Source organism: Perognathus longimembris, chromosome 20, assembly GCF_023159225.1.
Source record: "Perognathus longimembris pacificus isolate PPM17 chromosome 20, ASM2315922v1, whole genome shotgun sequence".
Taxonomy (NCBI): domain Eukaryota; kingdom Metazoa; phylum Chordata; class Mammalia; order Rodentia; family Heteromyidae; genus Perognathus; species Perognathus longimembris.
The window spans coordinates 35,810,800-35,829,388 of NC_063180.1; the positions used below are offsets into that span (position 1 = coordinate 35,810,800).

Below are 18,589 nucleotides of genomic sequence, written 5' to 3' on the forward strand. Positions count from 1 at the left end.
AGCAGCGGGAGCAGCAGCAGCCGGAGCAGCAGCAGCACCAGCAGCAGCAGCAGCAGCAGCAGCAGCGACTTCACCGGCGGCGGCAGCGCTAGACGCGGCGGCTCCGGGCCCGACCCGGCGGCTTCAGCGGCAGCTCCGGCGGAGACAGCGGCCCGGGCGGCCCGCAGGGAGCAACGAGCGGCCTCCACCGAGCGACAGCGAGCCAGCGGCGGCGGCGGCGGCTGGACCCAGCCAGGCGCGCGCCGGGTGCCCCGGGCAGGCGGCGGCGGCCGAGCGCCGGGACGACGCCGCGCAGCGCCGGACGCGGATCACTTTCATGCTGATTCCCCCGGACCCGGGCAGCGCTCCGGCCACTCCGCGGGCCGCCGGCCTCCGACCCGGCCTGCCGGGCTCCCTGGGCGCGCCCGCGCCCGGCGCCTCCGCTCTCCAAGTCCTCCAGATGTCCATGGCTTTCCTGAATGGCTGACTGTGGGCTGCCCTGGACTTGGCCCCCGGACAGTCGCCTCTCCTTCTCCTCCTCCTCTTCCTCCTCCTCCTCCTGCAACTCCTCGGCTGCACACCCGATCTGAGAGCCAGCGAGTGAACGAGAGAGGGAGGGAGAGAGAGAGCGAGAGAGAGCGAGATCTTTGGAGAGATTTTTTTTTTTTTTTTTTTTTGCCTCCTACTTCTGTCTTGAAGCCAGACAATCGACTTGCAGCTCTCCCTCCCCTCCCTCTCTCCACGCTCGGCTCCCACTCGCCCCTCTCCTCTGCTCCCTTCCCCTCCCCTCCCGACGGAAAGCCCCCCGAAAGCAACAAAGCTGAGCCGACAGAAACAAACAAACAAACAAAAAAAACAAACCAAACACATCGGGCCAGACAAGCGATCGACAAAACTTTTGCAAAAGCAAAAAATCAACAACAACAACAAATCACCAACAACCAAAAAAAAAATCAACCAAAAAAGCCAAAAACTAAAAGCAAAAACAAAAAGGAAAAAACAAAACAAAAAACAACAACAGCAACAACAACAACAAAAACCTAATCAACCTCCATCAACTAACCCTAAGCCACCCCGGGGCGCCCTCCTGCGCCCTCTCGCACCCTCGCTGTACACAAAAGGCGGCGCGTCCCAGCCCCGAGACCCCGGGAGCCGCCCCGCCGCCGCCCCGCCGCCGCCGCCCGCAGCCAGGGGAGCAGGAAGTCCGGACGCGGCCCCCCCATAGATATGGCAATGGTAGTCAGCACGTGGCGCGACCCCCAGGACGAGGTGCCCGGCTCTCAGGGCAGCCAGGCCTCGCAGGCACCACCCGTGCCCGGCCCACCGCCTGGTGCCCCGCACACGCCACAAACGCCGGGCCAAGGGGGCCCGGCCAGCACGCCTGCCCAGACAGCGGCTGGCGGCCAGGGCGGCCCTGGCGGCCCGGGAGGTGACAAGCAACAGCAGCAGCAACACATCGAGTGCGTGGTGTGCGGGGACAAGTCGAGCGGGAAGCACTACGGGCAGTTCACGTGCGAGGGTTGTAAGAGCTTCTTCAAGCGCAGCGTGCGGAGGAACCTGAGCTACACGTGCCGCGCCAACCGGAACTGTCCCATCGACCAGCACCACCGCAACCAGTGCCAGTACTGCCGCCTCAAAAAGTGCCTCAAAGTGGGCATGAGACGGGAAGGTATCGGCCTCTCCTTTCTCTCCCTCCCCCCTCCCAGCCCCCTCCCCAGCCCTGCGTCCAGGGGGTCCGGGGATGGGGGGGGTGGGGTGGGGAGCCTGGGTGTGTGGGGCTCACTTAGCCTATTCTCTTGGTTATGGCAGCCCGAATGGGGTGTGTGGGGGGGGGAGGGGGTAGTGAAGCGATTTCTGCATCGGAACCCAGATCCTCCATCCGTAGGCTTTGGCAGACCGATTTTCCCTCTATTTCGTGTTCTCTCTCATGGGGGTGGGGGGATGATGATCATTTTCTTTGCCGTGACGGCGAGTTCCTACGAGTTCACCTTTCCGCCAAGGAGGTGGGGGGGGGAAGGAAGGGGGGGGACAAGACAAGACGGGGGTGGTGTATGTTGTTTTAAATCTCAATCTCGCTTTCTCTCCGTGTCCTTGTTTTCCCTGCATGCTCAACATATGTCCCTCCTCTCCTCTTCACCCCTCTCCCAGCCCCCACCCTCTTAAAAAAAAAAAAAAAAACAAGCCCAACCTGAGATTGTACTTTTGTACAGAAGGTTCAGATTACAAATGGCAATTTTCTGCATTTCGCCGTATTCACGCTGCGGCCCGGGCCAGCAGCTTTCCTGTGACCTGTCTTGGGGTTTGCATTTTGCTAAAAGAAAAGAGGGGGGGGGGGAGGCGTGTGGGGGGGGGAGGAGGTTGATTCTCGGTTTTTCTTTTTTTTTTTTTTTTTCCTTTCACTTTTGCACCGTAGCGAGAGCGAGCGGGCGCGGGGCGGGCGCGGGGCGGGCGCCGGCGGGGCGCTTGGGCCGCGCTGCCTTCGCCCCGCGCGAGTCCGGCTCTTTGTGATCTAAAATGCACCGGGGGCGCCGGGAGCTCCGGCCTCTGCCAATGGCGCGCTCGGCGGGCGCCGGGCGCGGGCTCTGGCTTGGAGAAAGCCAACGCTGGCCTTTCTTTGTGTTTCTGCGAGAGCGACTCTCCCGGTCCGGAGTCAGATAACAGCTCGAGCCCGGAGACAGCCTGGCCGGCTTCCCCTCCCCGATCGTTGCCGGGCCCTGCCTAGGCTTTTTGCCGGCGCCCCGCCGCTTGCTCCGGGCCTTCTTCCTGGCTTCCCCTCGCCTGAGTCGGCCTCTCTCCCTCCGCCCGGTCCCTCCGTCTCTCTAGTTCCGACCTCACAGATTGATTAGGCTCTGATTGTCTCTCGTTAGGAGTTGTGCCGGCCAGGCTTGGGGCTGAGGTTGGGGTTTGGGTTAGCGAGATCTGGGGACAGTCGTTCTGGGGGTGACCTTAGGCCATGAAGGGGGGGGGAATCAACTCTTGTGTCTTTTGCCAAAGTGTGTCACCCTCCCCCTAGACTCGCCCCTCCTGCCCTCTCACTTCCAATCAATAAGAAATATCAGCTGTTTCGAGGTAAAGGAAGATACGTTTCCCCCTCCCCCCCCCCTCCAAGCTCTTTCTTACCCACACCACCAGGACACCCCTTTGACCCCCAGTCCCCCAGGCAAAGTGGCTAATGCTGGGTCGTTGGTGGAGAAGCCCTAACAAGTGTGCAAGTCTGACCATCACAGCCCGCCTGGGTGGCGAGGTTGCCAGGCACTTCGCAACCCGCAGCAGATCTATGGCAGGCCTTGTCTGGTTTTTTCCCAGCCCTGGGCCTGGGACAGGTTGGGGGGGCCCGGGCTGGGGCAAAGCCTCTGGGCGGGAGGAGGGGGGCAGATCGGAGAGCTGAGGTTGGTCATTAATTGCAGAGTGTCTTTTTTCCTCCCCCGCAGCGGTGCAGAGGGGCAGGATGCCACCCACCCAGCCGACCCACGGGCAGTTCGCGCTGACCAACGGGGACCCCCTCAACTGCCACTCGTACCTGTCCGGATATATTTCCCTGCTGCTTCGAGCCGAGCCCTACCCCACGTCCCGCTTCGGCAGCCAATGCATGCAACCCAACAACATCATGGGCATCGAGAACATTTGCGAACTGGCCGCAAGGATGCTGTTCAGCGCCGTCGAGTGGGCCCGGAACATCCCTTTCTTCCCTGACCTGCAGATCACGGACCAGGTGGCCCTGCTTCGCCTCACCTGGAGCGAGCTGTTCGTGTTGAATGCGGCCCAATGCTCCATGCCCCTCCATGTCGCCCCGCTCCTGGCCGCTGCTGGCCTGCATGCTTCGCCCATGTCAGCCGACCGAGTGGTCGCCTTTATGGACCACATACGTATCTTCCAAGAGCAAGTGGAGAAGCTCAAGGCGCTGCACGTCGACTCGGCTGAGTACAGCTGCCTCAAGGCTATAGTCCTCTTCACCTCAGGTAGGAAAGGGGTCCCCGGTTCTCCTGGTACACAGTTAGGGCCTTAGAGAAATTTGGGGATGGATGGGTGGGTGTCCCCAGGACATGCCAGCCCTCCTCCTCCTCCCTCCCCCAACCTCAACACACACTTAGAAAGTCCAAACTGTAGAGTATGCAGCTTAAAGAAGAAACTTTGTAGGGCAGCTGTCCATCTCTAGGAGGCTGGGTTACAGAAAACATACCACAGTTTTCAGGCCTGTTCCCCACACCCCCTAACAGTAAGCAGGACTGGGACTGGTGTTTCCTTCCTTGAGTCCAAGCCTTCTGGGCCTAGTTATTCTCCAGAGAATATCCTCAAACCTCAAGCTTCCTTTGGCACCCTAGCTAGGCCTCAAGGAAATGGCCCTGGGCACTGTAGCATCCTTGGCACTATCCCTGTTGGAGAAAAGTTTCCCCCTGCAGGGGAAAAGTTTTATCTGCTAACTCTGTAGGAGTTGGAAGCTCCAGGCAAACCCAACTGGAGGGCAGCAATTTTCAAATTCACCTTCTTATTAAAATAATACAGACTGGCAGCAGAAGGGAAAAGAGCTGTCAGACAGGGGTAAAAGAGAGGAAAGAGACCCACATCAAGGGTTCGAAGACTCTGGCCTCTAGCTTCTTTGGCCTAGGCAAGCACTTAAGACAATTTGCAAAGCAACTCCAAGTGTGTATGCCAACGTGGGCCAGCTATGCATGTTGCTGGAGATATAAAACCATCATTGACTGCATTATGAAATCTAATTAGTTTGCATGTAGTTTAACCTGTGTGAGTAATAGATCTGATATTAATTAACTCTTGAGGCCAAATGATTTTTGAAAGTGTCTGGCTTTCTATTTCGGGCCACACCTGAGCCTTTTGGCTGCCTCTAGGCTGAGTTCAACAGAGTCCAGGTGGGTGGAAATTACCCCCCCCCCTTCCCTTCACATTCTTGTACTAAGTTGTCAGCTGATCTCTTTGTCATGGCTGAGAAGGGAAAAGAGGTTTCCAACTAAGAATAACAAACATTTGGACATTAACAGAGGGCTTGCAACCTAGTCACTCAATTGCAGTTTTTGAAGCTTGTAATCAGGAAACTAGGAAAGATGTATAGTTTATTTGGGAAACAAAAAGAGAGAGAGAGATCCACAGTTTTATCTTTATTGTTTGAAAGAAGTATAGGGAACCAAGTCATTCGCTAAATCTATTGCAGGATTTGAGCTCTCAATTTGCTGCATTTTATACGTTGTTGCTTTGCATATAACACCCCCCCCCCCCAGTTGCCCCAAATCCTGTCTTCAGCAGTCCTTAGGTAATTCACTAAAAGGCAAAGTTGGGACAAGGAAGAGCTGCATACAGAAGGTTGGATCAAGATTCTAGATTCTTCTCCTCTTGTCTAGACTGTTTGCTTGATGCAAATGTAGAGGCAAGATAGTCCCCTAGCCTTCAGGCATATTCACCCCTTTCCCACAACTTGACACCTAACCCACATTCTCCACTGGTGGGTGGGGGTTGGCTGTTATTTTCTTGATATCATTGTTAGTTCTTTGCCATCCTTACCCTTGCTTAGTCTTTCAAAGCAAGAAATGCCCGATCCTGTCATAACAGTTTAATTTATTAATATTTGCAAATTGTGGAGGCCTGAGTAGAGAATGTAAGTCACCTCACAAAGAGATAAAGGTCCCGTGTTATCTGATTCAGAGGGAGACACACAGTCCCAACGTGGAGGAATTAGGTCCTAGGCAAACAGACCCTTTAATTACACACACACACACACACACACACACACACACGCACACACACCTATGTCTTCTGAAGACATGCAGTCCTGGATAGAGGAGGAGGAGGCAAGTGTACCCTGGTTCTAGGGGTGGAGGTGATGGTAGGTGCTTTCAAATATCTGTTTTAATGATTCACAATGTGCATGTGTTAACCCCAGTCTTGTCTCAGGGAACCCCCCAAAGGTCAGGTCACAACCTGAACCGCCTTCACCAAGAAAGCATCTCATTTCAAAGGCACTTATTGTATTTTCACATATCAGAAAATAGAAAAGTGTCTTACTGAAGATAACAGGGAGGGTTGGTGGGGGGCAGTTGAAGATGCTTCTTGGAGAGACCTGGATTTAAATTTTTTTTAAAGAAAAATAAAGGGGAGTGGGAGAAAAGGGGAGAGAGAAGAAAAGGGGGGGGAGAGAGAAACAGCTCAAATGAACAGAGAGATCACAGTTTGCATGGCTGCCCTTCAATGGGCTAAACTGACAAGATCAGTTTTAAAGGACCACTTAAATCAGTTTCAAAGACTGGGGAAAAATGAGTCGCCCTCTTTGGGGAGAATCTGAGGCTGGATTGTGGACGCCATTACTCCAGGCTGGGCCAGGTTGTTGCCCCCCCCCCCCATTACTATATAATTATAGGCCAAACTGTTATTTACAGAGGACTAGAGGGGGGAGGACCAGCAGTTTGGGTTTCATCTGTTTGTCTATCTGTGTGCTGACTTGGGTCAGATCAACCCAGTGCACTTTTGCCTGGGCCTCCCAATCACCCAGCCTGAGCACTGGAGAAGCCAGTGAAAGCTTGTAGCACACTGAGTGTGTTTGATTTTAAAGCAAACACTCCAGGACCATCTCATGCTTTCTCTCTCTTTCTCTCTCTTACACACACACACACACACACACACACACACACTTTTTAAGTTTCCAAATGCATTAAGCACTAAGATCTAGTCTAGTTGGGCAATTTTGACAGAATCCTGTATGTACACCTTATGTGACCCATTTCAAACCTCTTAATCTGATGACTGAATCTCTCTCTCTCTCTCTCTCTCTCTCTCTCTCTCTCTCTCTCTCTCTCTCTCTCTCTGTCCCAACTTTCTTCCAGATGCCTGTGGTCTGTCTGATGTAGCCCACGTGGAAAGCTTGCAGGAAAAGTCCCAGTGTGCTTTGGAAGAATACGTTAGGAGCCAGTACCCCAACCAGCCAACGCGATTCGGGAAGCTTTTGCTTCGCCTCCCTTCCCTTCGCACGGTCTCTTCCTCAGTCATAGAGCAATTGTTTTTCGTCCGTTTGGTAGGTAAAACCCCCATCGAAACCCTCATCCGGGATATGTTACTTTCCGGCAGCAGTTTTAACTGGCCATATATGGCAATTCAATAAATAAATAAAATAAGAAGGGAGAGTGAAACACACAGAAAGAAAAGGCAAAAGACTGATTTTGTTTGCTTAATTCCCTTCTGTTCAGAAAGGATATAAAAGGATGTTACAAGTTTGCTTAAAAAAAAGAAGAGAGGGGAAGAAATTAATGGACTGTGAATTTCAAAAAAAAAAGACTGTCATGAACTTTTACAGAATGCATTAAAAAAAAACTCTTGTGTTGGTCAGAACAACTTGCTACTTATCATTTTTGTATAAAAAAGAAATTAGTCTTTTTTTTTCTTTTTTGGTAATTTTTTTTGAAAACTATTGCTAAAAGTGCATTTAAGGAAATTGGGAGAAAATTAGCAGAATGGAGAAAGTAAGTCTTTTTTTTTTTCCAAATGATTAATTGTCCTGTGTCTATGTATCTCTAGCTGTTTTTTTTTAATTTTTTTTGTACTTTTCTGGTTCCAAACCAGTTTATTCTGTGGTTCTATAATAAGTTTTGATATAATCTTGGCTTCTTAAAAAAAAACTGTGTATCATTAAAATATATGTTCTGCAAGAATTAAAACTGAGTTCATGAAAAAAAAAATCATAGGAAGACATAAAACGTTTAAAAGAAAACTCAGAGAGGCTGGAAATGCACTTACAAGAGGTGACCAAAAAATTGTAGGTGAAATTAAGCACTCTAATAATTAGGAAACTGGAGGAACCACTTACCACATTTAACTTTCCCCTATCCTGCCCGCCTGCTCTATACACCATGATAAACCTAGCTTTTTAAAAAGAAAGAGAATGAACTGTGGAATTATTGGTAGACCAGGTGTCCTGGACACAGGCTGAGGTTTTTGAATTTAAAAAAAAAAAGTGAACTTTTGTAATTTGAATTGGGTCTCCCCCTCCCTTAGTTCTTGAATTGTTATGAAAATCCTATAATCTGTTTGTATATTTGCAAGCCCTTTGTATTATAATTGTTGATATTTTTCCCTTTTTAAAAAAATACCATTGAAATCAGCATGACAAAATAACACTGTTGGCACTTATAGGTAACGTGACTGAGTATCTTAGAGTTTACAGTTTGTGTTTTTGAAAAAAAAAAACTGAAGGTTTTTTTTTAAGTGCAACATTTCTGTATACTGTAAAAGTTATAATAACTGAACTGTTTGGTCGAGTCTTTGTGTGTTATATTCCAAGGAAAATTGAAAGTATTCAGAAATTAAAATATTATTTTGATATCTGAAACCTGTTTGGCTGTCCACACTCACTGATTTTCTGTGGAGAAGAGTCCTCAGTGAGCTCTCACTGAGCCAGGCCCTGGGAGGGGGGGGCTCCGTTTGTTTACACCCCTCAAAAAGGTAGACTAGTGTATTTGCCTGTTTAATTTGGGTGTGTGTAGGGGGGGGGGAGGAAGCTAAAGTTAATGGTTTATCTATGGTTTAGAAAGTGCCACACTGATATAGAAAGCCGCCCCCATTCACCTAATCCTCCTTTTAATTAAAAATGGATTTTCCAGGAGAAAAAAAAAAGGCTCTTATATTTGTCACACTTAAGTGCCTGCTTTAGGGAAAGTATTGTGAAAAGTATTAGAAATCTTGAGATCAGTATCTATTTTATGATCAGGAGAAAAAAATAATACTCTTTTGTACATTTCTGACAGTTGTGCAGAGAATGCAAGCGAGCTAATCGTAGCATTGTAAATAGAGGGCAGTTGTTTACAATGCAAGAGTTTTTCCTTAAGTAGGTGTGATGTTAAAATATATAGATTCTGTCGTTCTCATCTAGTATGGTTGAGGGGAGAATTTCCAGTTCAGTGGTAAAGCTTATAACCCTGAAATGTCTTTTTTTAAAATATATATATGATATATCATATCATATGTATATGATAACTTACAGTAAGATTGGCTGTCCACTCCCTCCCCCACCCCTTGTCTGGCCTTACATAGGTCCAAAGGATATTTTCCATTGAAGTTATGAATACAACGACATTTGGACATTTCAGATTGTATAGGTATAGAATCTGTACTTGAGACCCTTTGTCCTTGTAAGCCAAATTAAGCAAAAGAAGAGAAGAGAAAGGAAGAAGGAAACTTTACAGGGAATCCTGATTTGGAAGTAGTAGCTATTTCTTCCAGTCTTCCCCCACCAGCTCCACCCCCCCCCCCTTTTCTCTTTCTCTGGTTTGGAAAAGACTTCAGTGATAGGAGCTTTGCAGTTTGTTTTCATGTAGACTTTCCAAGCTACCCTCCCTCAAAACATGCTGCCATAGACTGGCTTCATCTTAAAATTTGGGGTAGAGAGGATGATGAGGAAGGTGAAAGGAAAGGTATTGGGTTGTTTCTTTTTTTTTTTTTTTCTTATTTTTTTCCTTTTTTTTTTTTTTTTTTTTTTTTGCAATGTGTATTTAACTTGGATACCCCGTTTCTAGTCCATACATGCAGGCCTGAGCAATCTGTCTGATGTGTGCATTTGGGCAGAGTTCTCTATGTGACCCTTAGCTTCTTGCTGTAGATATATACATATATAAATACAAGTCTGTTCTTGTACCTGACCCCCACTTAGAAGGAGCTTTTGTTGGTTGTTGTTTATGTTCTTCTCTTGCTAGTGCTATCCATGTGAGCGTGTGAAGTTTCCTCTAATAAGTAAAACGCAGGCCTTTTTCCTTGTTTGTTTTGTGTTAGCTTATTGTAAACAGCCATTTGTTGTAAATTATTATTGGCATTAAATTATAATTTATGATTTTCAAAGCAAAAGACAGTCCCTGTTTTATTATGCTTTAAGCATGTGTTGGTAGATGTTGAAAAATCTCTCTCGCTCACTCGCTCTTTCTTTTCTCTCTCATTCTTTAAGTTTCCAGCAAATAAGCTTGGGGGTCTCCCAGGCAGACACATACAGGACACAAAATTTTTCAGCTGCTTAAAACAAAACCTCTTGTATGTGTTTAGAGTGGCGGAGGAGGGTCTGTTTGGAGTCTTGAGTTCCCTTTAAGTTTATGCATTTAAAGAAAGTTTTTCTTTTCATGCTGAGTTAGAACAAAAGATCTTTGCTGGATCTGAATTGGACAAAAGACTAGAGCTGGGACCCAGCGAGGGTGTCCTGTGTGAAATTGACGACATCTTTTAAAAGCAGCAAAACATGGCGACTCTTTCCCCTTTAAGTGTCTCTTTTTCCTTGCTGGTTATTTTTTCTTTCTTTTTTTCTTTCTTTCTTTCTCACTCTCTCTCTCTCTCTCTCTCCTCCATCTGATCTGAGCTCGCTTTATTTCTTTTCCCAAACCCTCACCCCCCCCCTTCCTCCTTTCTTGGCCCTCGGGGTGTGTGTGTGAGAGAGAGCCCACTAAGACGCGCAATGCAACAATAGTGGTTTGGAGAGAGAGGAGAGAGGGAGAGAGAGAGAGAGAGATAGGGAGGAAGGGAGGGAGGGAGGGAAGGAGAGGAGAGGAGAGGAGAGGAGAAGGAAGGAAGGGGGTTTTCGCTGCTTCTGGCCACTTTCAAACAAACCTGGGGGGTAGACTGAGCTGGTTAGGGAGGGGAAGAAGGGTTGAGATGGGGGTGGAGGGATCCTAGCCAGATCGCATGGCTCTCTCTCTCTCTCTCTCTCTCTCTCTCTCTCTCTCTCTCTCTCTCTCTCTCCTCTCTCTCTCTCTCTCTCTCTCTCTCTCGTAGGCTAGCTCTCACCCTGGGCCTCCAAGAGCTGGGGCTCAAAGTTAGCAGGCGAGGTCCGGAGCTGGGGTGTGTGCAGCGGGTGGGCTGCGGTGGTGGTGGGGGGAATGGCTGGGGGTGGGGGCAGAGGCTGCAGGAGCTAGCATCTGGGACAGTGCACGCCCCCCAGCCCCCCCCTCTAGCCCCCCCAGTCCTCACCCCCCACTTACAGGAATTCCCTCTGCACCCCCAGGAAAGCCGGGGTGCGGGGCGCGCGGGCGCTGCGCGCCCCGGGATGTGCTTTGCGCTCGGACAGGCCCGGGGTGGCGGGGAGGCGGAGGCGGGGGGGCGGTCGGGGGTTGGTGGGGGGGGGGAGCCGGGGCGTGTGAAACTCTGCCTTCAGGCTCGCTTTTGACTTGGTCCTATGAGCTGAGCCAACATGGCGTCTCCCATTGCACCGCGCGCGCCGGGCGGCCAGGCACGGCACAGCCGGGTAATAGGAAACACATTGGGGACCAAAAAAAAAAAAAAAAAAGAGGGGTGTGTGGGGGGCGGGGGGTTGCGCGGAGGGCCATTCCATCTGCAGGCCGAAAACCCTCTTTTAAACTCTGGCTGGCAAGTGAGGGCAGTCCTCGATTCTTCTGTAATTAAAGCACTAGGAATTCGTAGGGAAATTATGGGTAGCTGCTGTGTCCTCTACCACCCCCACCCCCATCCCCCTGCTTCTCCACACCCCACTTTACCCTCCTTAGAGTCAAAAGAGCTGATTTCATATCTATTCTCCTTGCAAGCGATCTTTAAAAAAATAAAAAAGAAAAAAGAGCCACCCCAAAATCTGCCTCCACGAATGATCTTGCATGTTTGAATGGTATGGGGGCGGGGAGGGGGGGACCTCCAGCCAGTATTTACAGGCGCCGGTCAGGTCCCCGTGCTCATTAATTCAAGGGCTGCATTGGGTTTGTGCCGGCCGAAAGGCAGCTAGGGAGGGGTGGGTAGGTGAGTGAGTGGGTGTCGACCCCCGTCGAACTTGAACAGCAGAACTTGCTGCGTGTATGTCAAAATCGGGGAGGGGTGTGGGGGGGGGGTTGGGGGTAGGAAGGAGGGAGAGATGGGATGAGGTTGGACTGAGTAGTGGAAGCGATCGGAGACTGGTGTGGGAGGGTGGTCTCAGGACCCCAGAAATGTGTGCGTCTTGCCTGCACAGTGCCTAATAGAATTTTGAGAGCCCGCCAGGGCGGAGGTGGGGTTGATCTGGCCTCCCAGGGAGCCTTGGCCGGGCCTCTTCTTCTTCAGAGAGCACTGGTAGATTGGGATCCAGTCTTGCTGATGGCAGATCGATCAGGAGAATCCCTCCCAAGTCCAATGCCAGCCCTACTTTGGGCATAGAAAGTCCTTATCGGCCGCTCGGGAGGGGAGCAAGGTAGAGTCTCTGAATTCCAGGCCTCCTCAAGATTTAGTGAAGTTGGGTTTAAAAAAAACACACACACACACAAAAAAAAAAAAACGTGCTTCAGATGATTTTTTTCCGTTTTCTCAGATTTCAAAGGCTCCCTACAGTGCGGCTGCCTAATTAATGGTGAAATTCAACTAAATCTAATTATGCAGTAATTTTAAAGCAGTTAGTGCTGGGCGTTGGTTTGTAATAGGACCCCAGTTTTTTTTTTTTTAAAGTTTGCTTACTGTATTGGTTTAGAGGAAAACTGTCTTGTATATGGTCAAGAAAGATGGAGAAAATGGTGATTTTTCCCCCTTATATGAAATGGAGCTGGAACCCCATCTCTAGCTCCATCATCTTCTATCCCTCCTTTCTCTTATATTCAGGTTAAAAAAAAACTGAGCGAACTGCTTACCCCAACCAGGAGACCTAGTTTCCTGGTCAAAGAGAAAAAGGGAAAAAAAAAAATCTTTCATCTGGGGACACAAAAGGTTTGCTTGGTATCTGTCCTGAATCTGACTGTAAATGCCTGAAAACTGGGAAGGAATTCTCATCTCCTCTAATAGAGAACAGATTTCCTCTCTTAAAAATCTATTGTCATTAAGGTGTAAAGCTGACTCGTGGAGTTATAAATCTTATCGTCCCTCCGATAACACACTTCTAATAAGTTAGCGTCCCATTCAAAGTGAATTGTAAAACTGCCCTCCTTTAATATGGTATCTGTGTCATTAAAAGTTTGTGTTTTTTTTTTTTTCCCTCCCCTTAGTGACTTGCAAGTCTGGCCTTCGGGCTAGCGAGGAGGTTCTTGCCTGTGTGGGCCTCTGGTAGAGACAGAGGAAGAAAGGGTGTGAGAGATTGGTCTGCCTTGATTCAGCCTGGGGATCTTAGGCTTGAGGTGAGAGACCCCCAGGCAGAAAAGGGCCCAGGGAATGGTAGTCTCTCTCCCATCCCCCCCCCATGGTCCCCCTCAAAATGACATTCCTTGAAAGAAAAATGCTTGTGATTAGCTAAGCAAACACATCTGCTTTTGGAGTTGGGCCTTTGTTAATTAGTTGAACAAAGGGCCATGTTTTTTGTTTGGGGGTGTGTTTTTTTTTATTTTTCTTTTGCCTTTTACCTTTTGCTAAGGGAAGAGTGTGTTAGTTCAGGAGTTGTCTTGGGCCCTCCTATTTTCAATTGCAGCCACAACGTTAATTTTATTGGGATTACTGATGGGAAATGAGGTGGTGCAGGCTTCCGAGAGGAAAAACTTGATCATTACCCCCTCTGGAACTATATTTTTCTCCCCAACCTCCTGCTTGTGAGGAGGGGTGGGTGGGGGGTGAGCAGGGCGTTGGGGGGGGGGAGTGAACTGCGCAGCAAGTTCGAAGCAATTGGAATCAAGCTCGCAGTGCGCTGATCTCGGGTGACAGAGCGTGGTGTGAAGCTGAACTCTATAATTTGCGCTTCTGTTCCTTTATTAGGCCTGGACAACGAACTAATGAGCTTTGGCCCAGTACAATGTCACTTGTATTTATTTTCTTATGGCAACTTTCAGATAGCAGAAGTGTTTCTTACCAAGGGCCAGCCTCCTTCCCCCCCCCCCCACCCCTCCACCAAGCCAGCCGGCTACCATCCAGAATGAGGAGTCAGTGGCTGTGTCCCAGAGGGCTGAGGACAAGCGGAGCGCTAGCAGGGCACAGAGCTGATGGATTCAGAGAAGGGGGTGGGGGAAGGGAGGCCCCTGATCCTTTAGGTGAAGTCCATGGGGGTCATTCAGAAAGTATTAGACCTTTTGGAGACTCTGGCTTCCCTTTAGGCCTACCCTCCCTGAGACTGATGTGTGCAGGGGTGCAGATTTCTAGGTTGCAGGTGCAAAGATGGTTTTGTGATGCCCTGGCACTGGGCAGATGGGGAATTCTTTAGCTTGCCAGGCCAGGAAGCCCTCACAGCTAGGGAGGCTGCCCTCGCCGAGTGGCCTGAACATCTGCCTCTTGCTGCTATGCCCGGCCTAGCTCTGAAGCAATGTGGTTAGAGCAGGGCTTGGAGAGGATGCTTGAAAGGGGTCCTGGGGGAGCTGGGAAGGCCTAGCTCCTGCTGCTTTCTTCTTAGTCGGCCTGGCTCCAGAAGAGTCGTGGTTGGAGAGATGTGGAATACAGTAAAGAGGAGGGAAGAGGGGGGCCGAAAGAAACATCCGGAGACAGTACAGTCATAGAGGGGGTACCCTTGCAGAGAGAATGAGCCCCCCACCCCACCCCCATCTCACACAAACACCCAGCCGATGAGGCAGACAGGGACAAGGGAAGGGCAACCCCAGTACTGCAAGTGGAGCAGTTACTTTTCCTCTCCACAGCCTGAGACATCCCGCCGTTCTGGCCTCTCCAGCCTCAATCCCTACCAGCCACCCCCTAGCTGACAAACGCCCAGGCTCTGAAACCCCCTCCCTCCCACCCCCCCTCCTATTTCGCCTCTGCTTGCATCCCTAAGCCTTGCCCTCCTCCCTCCCCACCTCTTCCTTCCTTCCTGCAAATGGGTGTTTAACGTGGAGTCTTTATGTTCTGTCTATAACTAGGATGTAATCACGCACCCCATGCCTCTCTCTAAAAGCATTTAATAAATGTCTATTAAAGCGCTACAAATGTAAGATGAATTTAGTGGCGCGGCTGACTCCCCGAATCCAAACGGTAATGATGGATTTATCAACGGGGATTCGCCTTCAGCTCAGCGAGGGAGGTTTACTCAGCAAATACTCGGCCGAGCACCCACCCAAATACAATCATTTGACACCCCTCTGCGCTCGCCAGTCGCTATGCCCCTTCCCGTAGCTGGCACGGGTGGGCCAGGGTCGGGGTGTGCGTGGGGGGGGGGAGTAGGACCAGATCACTGAGGGGGGGCGGACTCATTCATTTCTTATGCTTTTCCCCCCAATTCGGGCTCAGCTGGGACAGGAGGTTGGTGGGTGGGGGGGGGGCGCGCTCAACCATATAGATTTGGAGATGGGAGACACATCGTGGGGCAGTGTGGGTCTTCTGGGAGACATCATTCAGTGTCCTTCGCACCCTTGTTGGTTTTGAATCGACAATCGACAAGTAGCCTCTGAAAGCCATCCTGATTCTGACCAAAATCTTCAGGGCCTGGGATCTGGCAATTAGCAGGCAATTCCAGAAAGACACCTTTCAGACCGAGAGGGCTCTGATTTTCAGAGACATGAGTTGTAGGCTCCAGTATATTCCCCGAACTGCCCCACGGGTGGACCAATGCCCGCTCCCCAATCCCTGACCCCATCAACCCAAAACAAGAGGTACTTTTTGTGTACCATAGATGGAGGGGTGTGTGTGTGGATGGGGTGCGAAGCAAAACTTTCCAGTCGTTTTCTCTTAAACTGATCGTATTTCTCCCCGACCACCTGCCCCTGTCCGAGCCTACCCGGGCCATTTGAAAGTTCTTAGGGCTTGTGGATTTTCAGAATTTAGCTGGGACTGTGATCCTTAACCCACACAGCTCCATTGAATACCACTCTCTCTCTCTCTCTCTCTTTCTTTTTTCTTTTTTTCTTTCTTTCTTCCTTCCTTCCTTCCTTTTTCTTTCTTTCCTTCCCTCCCTTCCCTTCCTTCCTTCCTTCCTTCCTTCTTTCCTTCCTTCTCCCTTTCTCTCTTTCTTTCTTTCTTTCTCTCTTGTTTTTTTTTTTTTTTGTCTTTTATCTTTCTCTTTCTCCAGAAAGGAGGGAAAGTACTGGCTTGTTCCATCAAGCCCGAGTCCCCATTTGCTTCGGCCTCTGATTTTCTCTTTCTTCTTTGGAAATTTCATTGAGATGTCTCCGCACTGCGCCTGTCAGTTATCTTTGTTCCTCTTAAATAAAGGGCTTTCTTAAATGGACTTATTGCTCCCAGCGTGGGTTTCCTCTCTCTAAATGTTAGAAAATTGTGCCATCTACCCGCTATGTTGAGTACTGTCACACGCGGCAGACCTCGAAGACCTCCGGGCCCGGCTTCAAGGCTGCTGTGTCAGGGGCTGCGGGGCGTCGGGGGCGGGGGGGGGGGGGGAGTGCAGGGAGGGGACTGGAGGGGGGGGGCATGGCTCCGGAGGATTTTTACAGATCTCTGCCCGGCCCCGCAGCCGGGCCCGAGTGGCCGCAACCGGGCACCGGCCTGCGCGAAGCTGCCAGGAACTTGCGTGCCGGGGCTGGATGGCAGAGCAGATCGCAGGCGTGGGGGGCCAGGGGGGCTCTTCTATTCTCTCTCTCTCTCTCTCTCTCTCTCCTCTCTCTCTCTCTCTCTCTATCTCTATCTCTCTCTCTCTCCCTCTCTAGCTGGCCAAGGGGGCGCCGGGGCTGATTTTTTTTTTTAAAGACTGGAACAGCCGCTCGCTGGGGGTCACGGATAACCGTGGACAATGGGCAGAGTGGGGTGGGGAGAGTGGGGGGGGAGGCTCTCCTTGAGGAGGGAAAAGAGGAGAGGATTTTCCCTGAGCTTCTTTGGAGCGCTGGGGCCTCGTCTCGCCTGTCCCCTCCCTCCCCAGGGAAAGCCAGGCTCAGGTCCTGGGGAAGTAAAGGCTTCTGGGGGTTGGGGTGGGGGGTGGGGGTGGAGGGGGGGTGCTCCTGGGTCGCTTGGCCAGAAAGGGTTCGTGCCAAGCAGTTTGATTGCAACTTTCAGATCTTTTTTTTTTTAATTATTATTTTTATTCAGGTGCAAGTATTTCTGGTGTCTTTATATTATTATTTTTTTTTTTAAGGACAGAACTTCTTTCTTTCAGGGGACTGTGGTTTTGAGAGACCACATTTGAGCAAGTCAGGTGTCTGATGTGGGGTCTCCTCACCACGGACCCCCTCCTCTGCCAACCGCCCACAGCCACCGCAGCTGTTTTGAACGAGTTAAAATGGATTAACAGTTTAGATTTTTATTATGTGGCGACCCCCTTTCAGATGCTGGTTATTATTATTTTTTTAACCCATTAGGATAGTATTAGCTAAGATTTCCAGGTGTCATTTGAGTATTTATGTTTCTAGAGGGACGAAAAAAAAAAAAAAAAACCTCCGATACGGTTTATGACTTTTATTACATGCTTCACACTGTTCCAGAAATAGTTTTAAGCAACATACTCTTAAATCTATATTGCTGTTTGGAAAAGGGCCAAGGAACTTGGCGATCAATTAGTTTAGATCTTTGTGATACTTGTTGCTAGAAAAAAAATGTATGAAACTACAACCTCTGAATATAACTACTTTCCTCAGTTTTGTGGGGTCATATAGCTTCCACAGGAAATGGCAACGGTCTGCCCCCCTCAAGTTTAACCACCCTCTGTTCTTCCCCATAGTTTAAAAATAATCAAGTTGTCCCCCCTCCCCATCTTGTTTATTCCTCTCCACTGAAGTTTCTCATCTCCCACTTTTATCTGTTCAGTTTGTTTATAAATTAGTCTTTTTGATATTGTATTATTTGAAAATTAATTTTCCATTCACCATTTTCCCCCTAACTCCCCCTTGCCTGACAGGAAGGAAGGAAATGGTGTTGTAAAATAACCATGATAATTTAGTGGATTCCAGACAAAGGCAAAATGGTATTCTTTATAACAACAGGCAAGAAGGGGATCTCTCCCCCTCCCCAATCCCCTCTTCTCTCTTTAAATAGTTTAGGAACTATTCGCCCAAACTAAACAGAGGATGTTGCTTTCTTGAAAATGACACCATTGCTGCACCCTTAACCGTCTGTGGGTATACCCCAGTAGGCTCTGCCCTTGGCCTTGTATGTGGGGTTGAAATTGTTTCCATCTTGACCAAGGATGGCAGGCAAAGACCATGAGGTCTTGCCTGCTAGTATGTCTGCAGAGAACAGAGCTGCCAGCCAGTTCCAAAGAGAACCTGCTAGTTATTAGCAAATTCGTACGTCCCCTTCATGTCTTCTGGCTGCTCTGGAGGCTCTGGGAAGGGCAGAGGCAGAGGGGGGGGTGGTTCTGAGGCTGCGGGTCCACACACACCCCAGGCTCCTCCAGCCCCTCTGCTAGGGGCTGTGGGATGATGAAGAAGGTAGGTGACAGGAAGTCACAAACCTCCCTCCCTCTCCAGAAAAGGCTCCAGACCTTGGTAATAATTGAGTGGAGGGTCATTCCTCTTCCTTCAAAATGTTCCTTTTCCTCCTGGGGAGTGAAGATTCCTGGGGTCGAAGGGACCTTGGTGGTAGCGGCCCGGCTGGGGGCACCGACTCTGTGTGGTAGGCCCCCTCCCCCTACTCCTGTGCTCTCCATAGGCCGCTGCCCCTAATTGTGACATTGTGACGAAGGTCTGGGAAACATTTTCTCTGTGCTAATTTTATATTTCCCCTTTCCCCCTTTCGACATTAAACATAATTTTGTGCTGTCACTGTCACTCTGATTGTGGTTTGCTGATGTCTCTACTTGGAAATGCGATTCCTTTGCCTCCAACAGGGAGTCCTTCCCGGTTTTCTTGGCCTCTGTCTCTACCTGGGACTGGGGTGG

General features: G+C 49.8%; 1 protein-coding gene and 1 long non-coding RNA gene across 3 annotated transcripts in view; one reads left to right on the forward strand and one right to left on the reverse strand.

Moving 5' to 3' along the window:
• Positions 1-8,585, forward strand: part of Nr2f2 (nuclear receptor subfamily 2 group F member 2) — a 15,465-nt gene extending 6,880 nt beyond the window's left edge. Inside the window, exons 1-3 of one of the 2 annotated variants that reach the window (XM_048329289.1) lie at positions 243-1,648; positions 3,411-3,938; positions 6,810-8,585. In XM_048329289.1, coding sequence (XP_048185246.1) covers positions 1,207-1,648; positions 3,411-3,938; positions 6,810-7,084 — 1,245 coding nt within the window. In that variant the 5' untranslated portion in view covers positions 243-1,206 and the 3' untranslated portion in view covers positions 7,085-8,585. Of the gene's footprint in view, positions 1-242; positions 1,649-3,410; positions 3,939-6,809 lie in introns of those variants that run through there. The other variant, XM_048329290.1, reaches the window with a different exon arrangement.
• LOC125338478 overlaps positions 5,341-18,589 on the reverse strand; it is a 21,668-nt gene continuing 8,419 nt past the window's right edge. Inside the window, exons 2-3 of the long non-coding RNA XR_007208322.1 lie at positions 15,633-15,650; positions 5,341-6,582 (exon numbers count right to left, since the gene is read on the reverse strand). This is a non-coding gene — a long non-coding RNA (uncharacterized LOC125338478). The remainder of the gene's footprint in view (positions 6,583-15,632; positions 15,651-18,589) is intronic.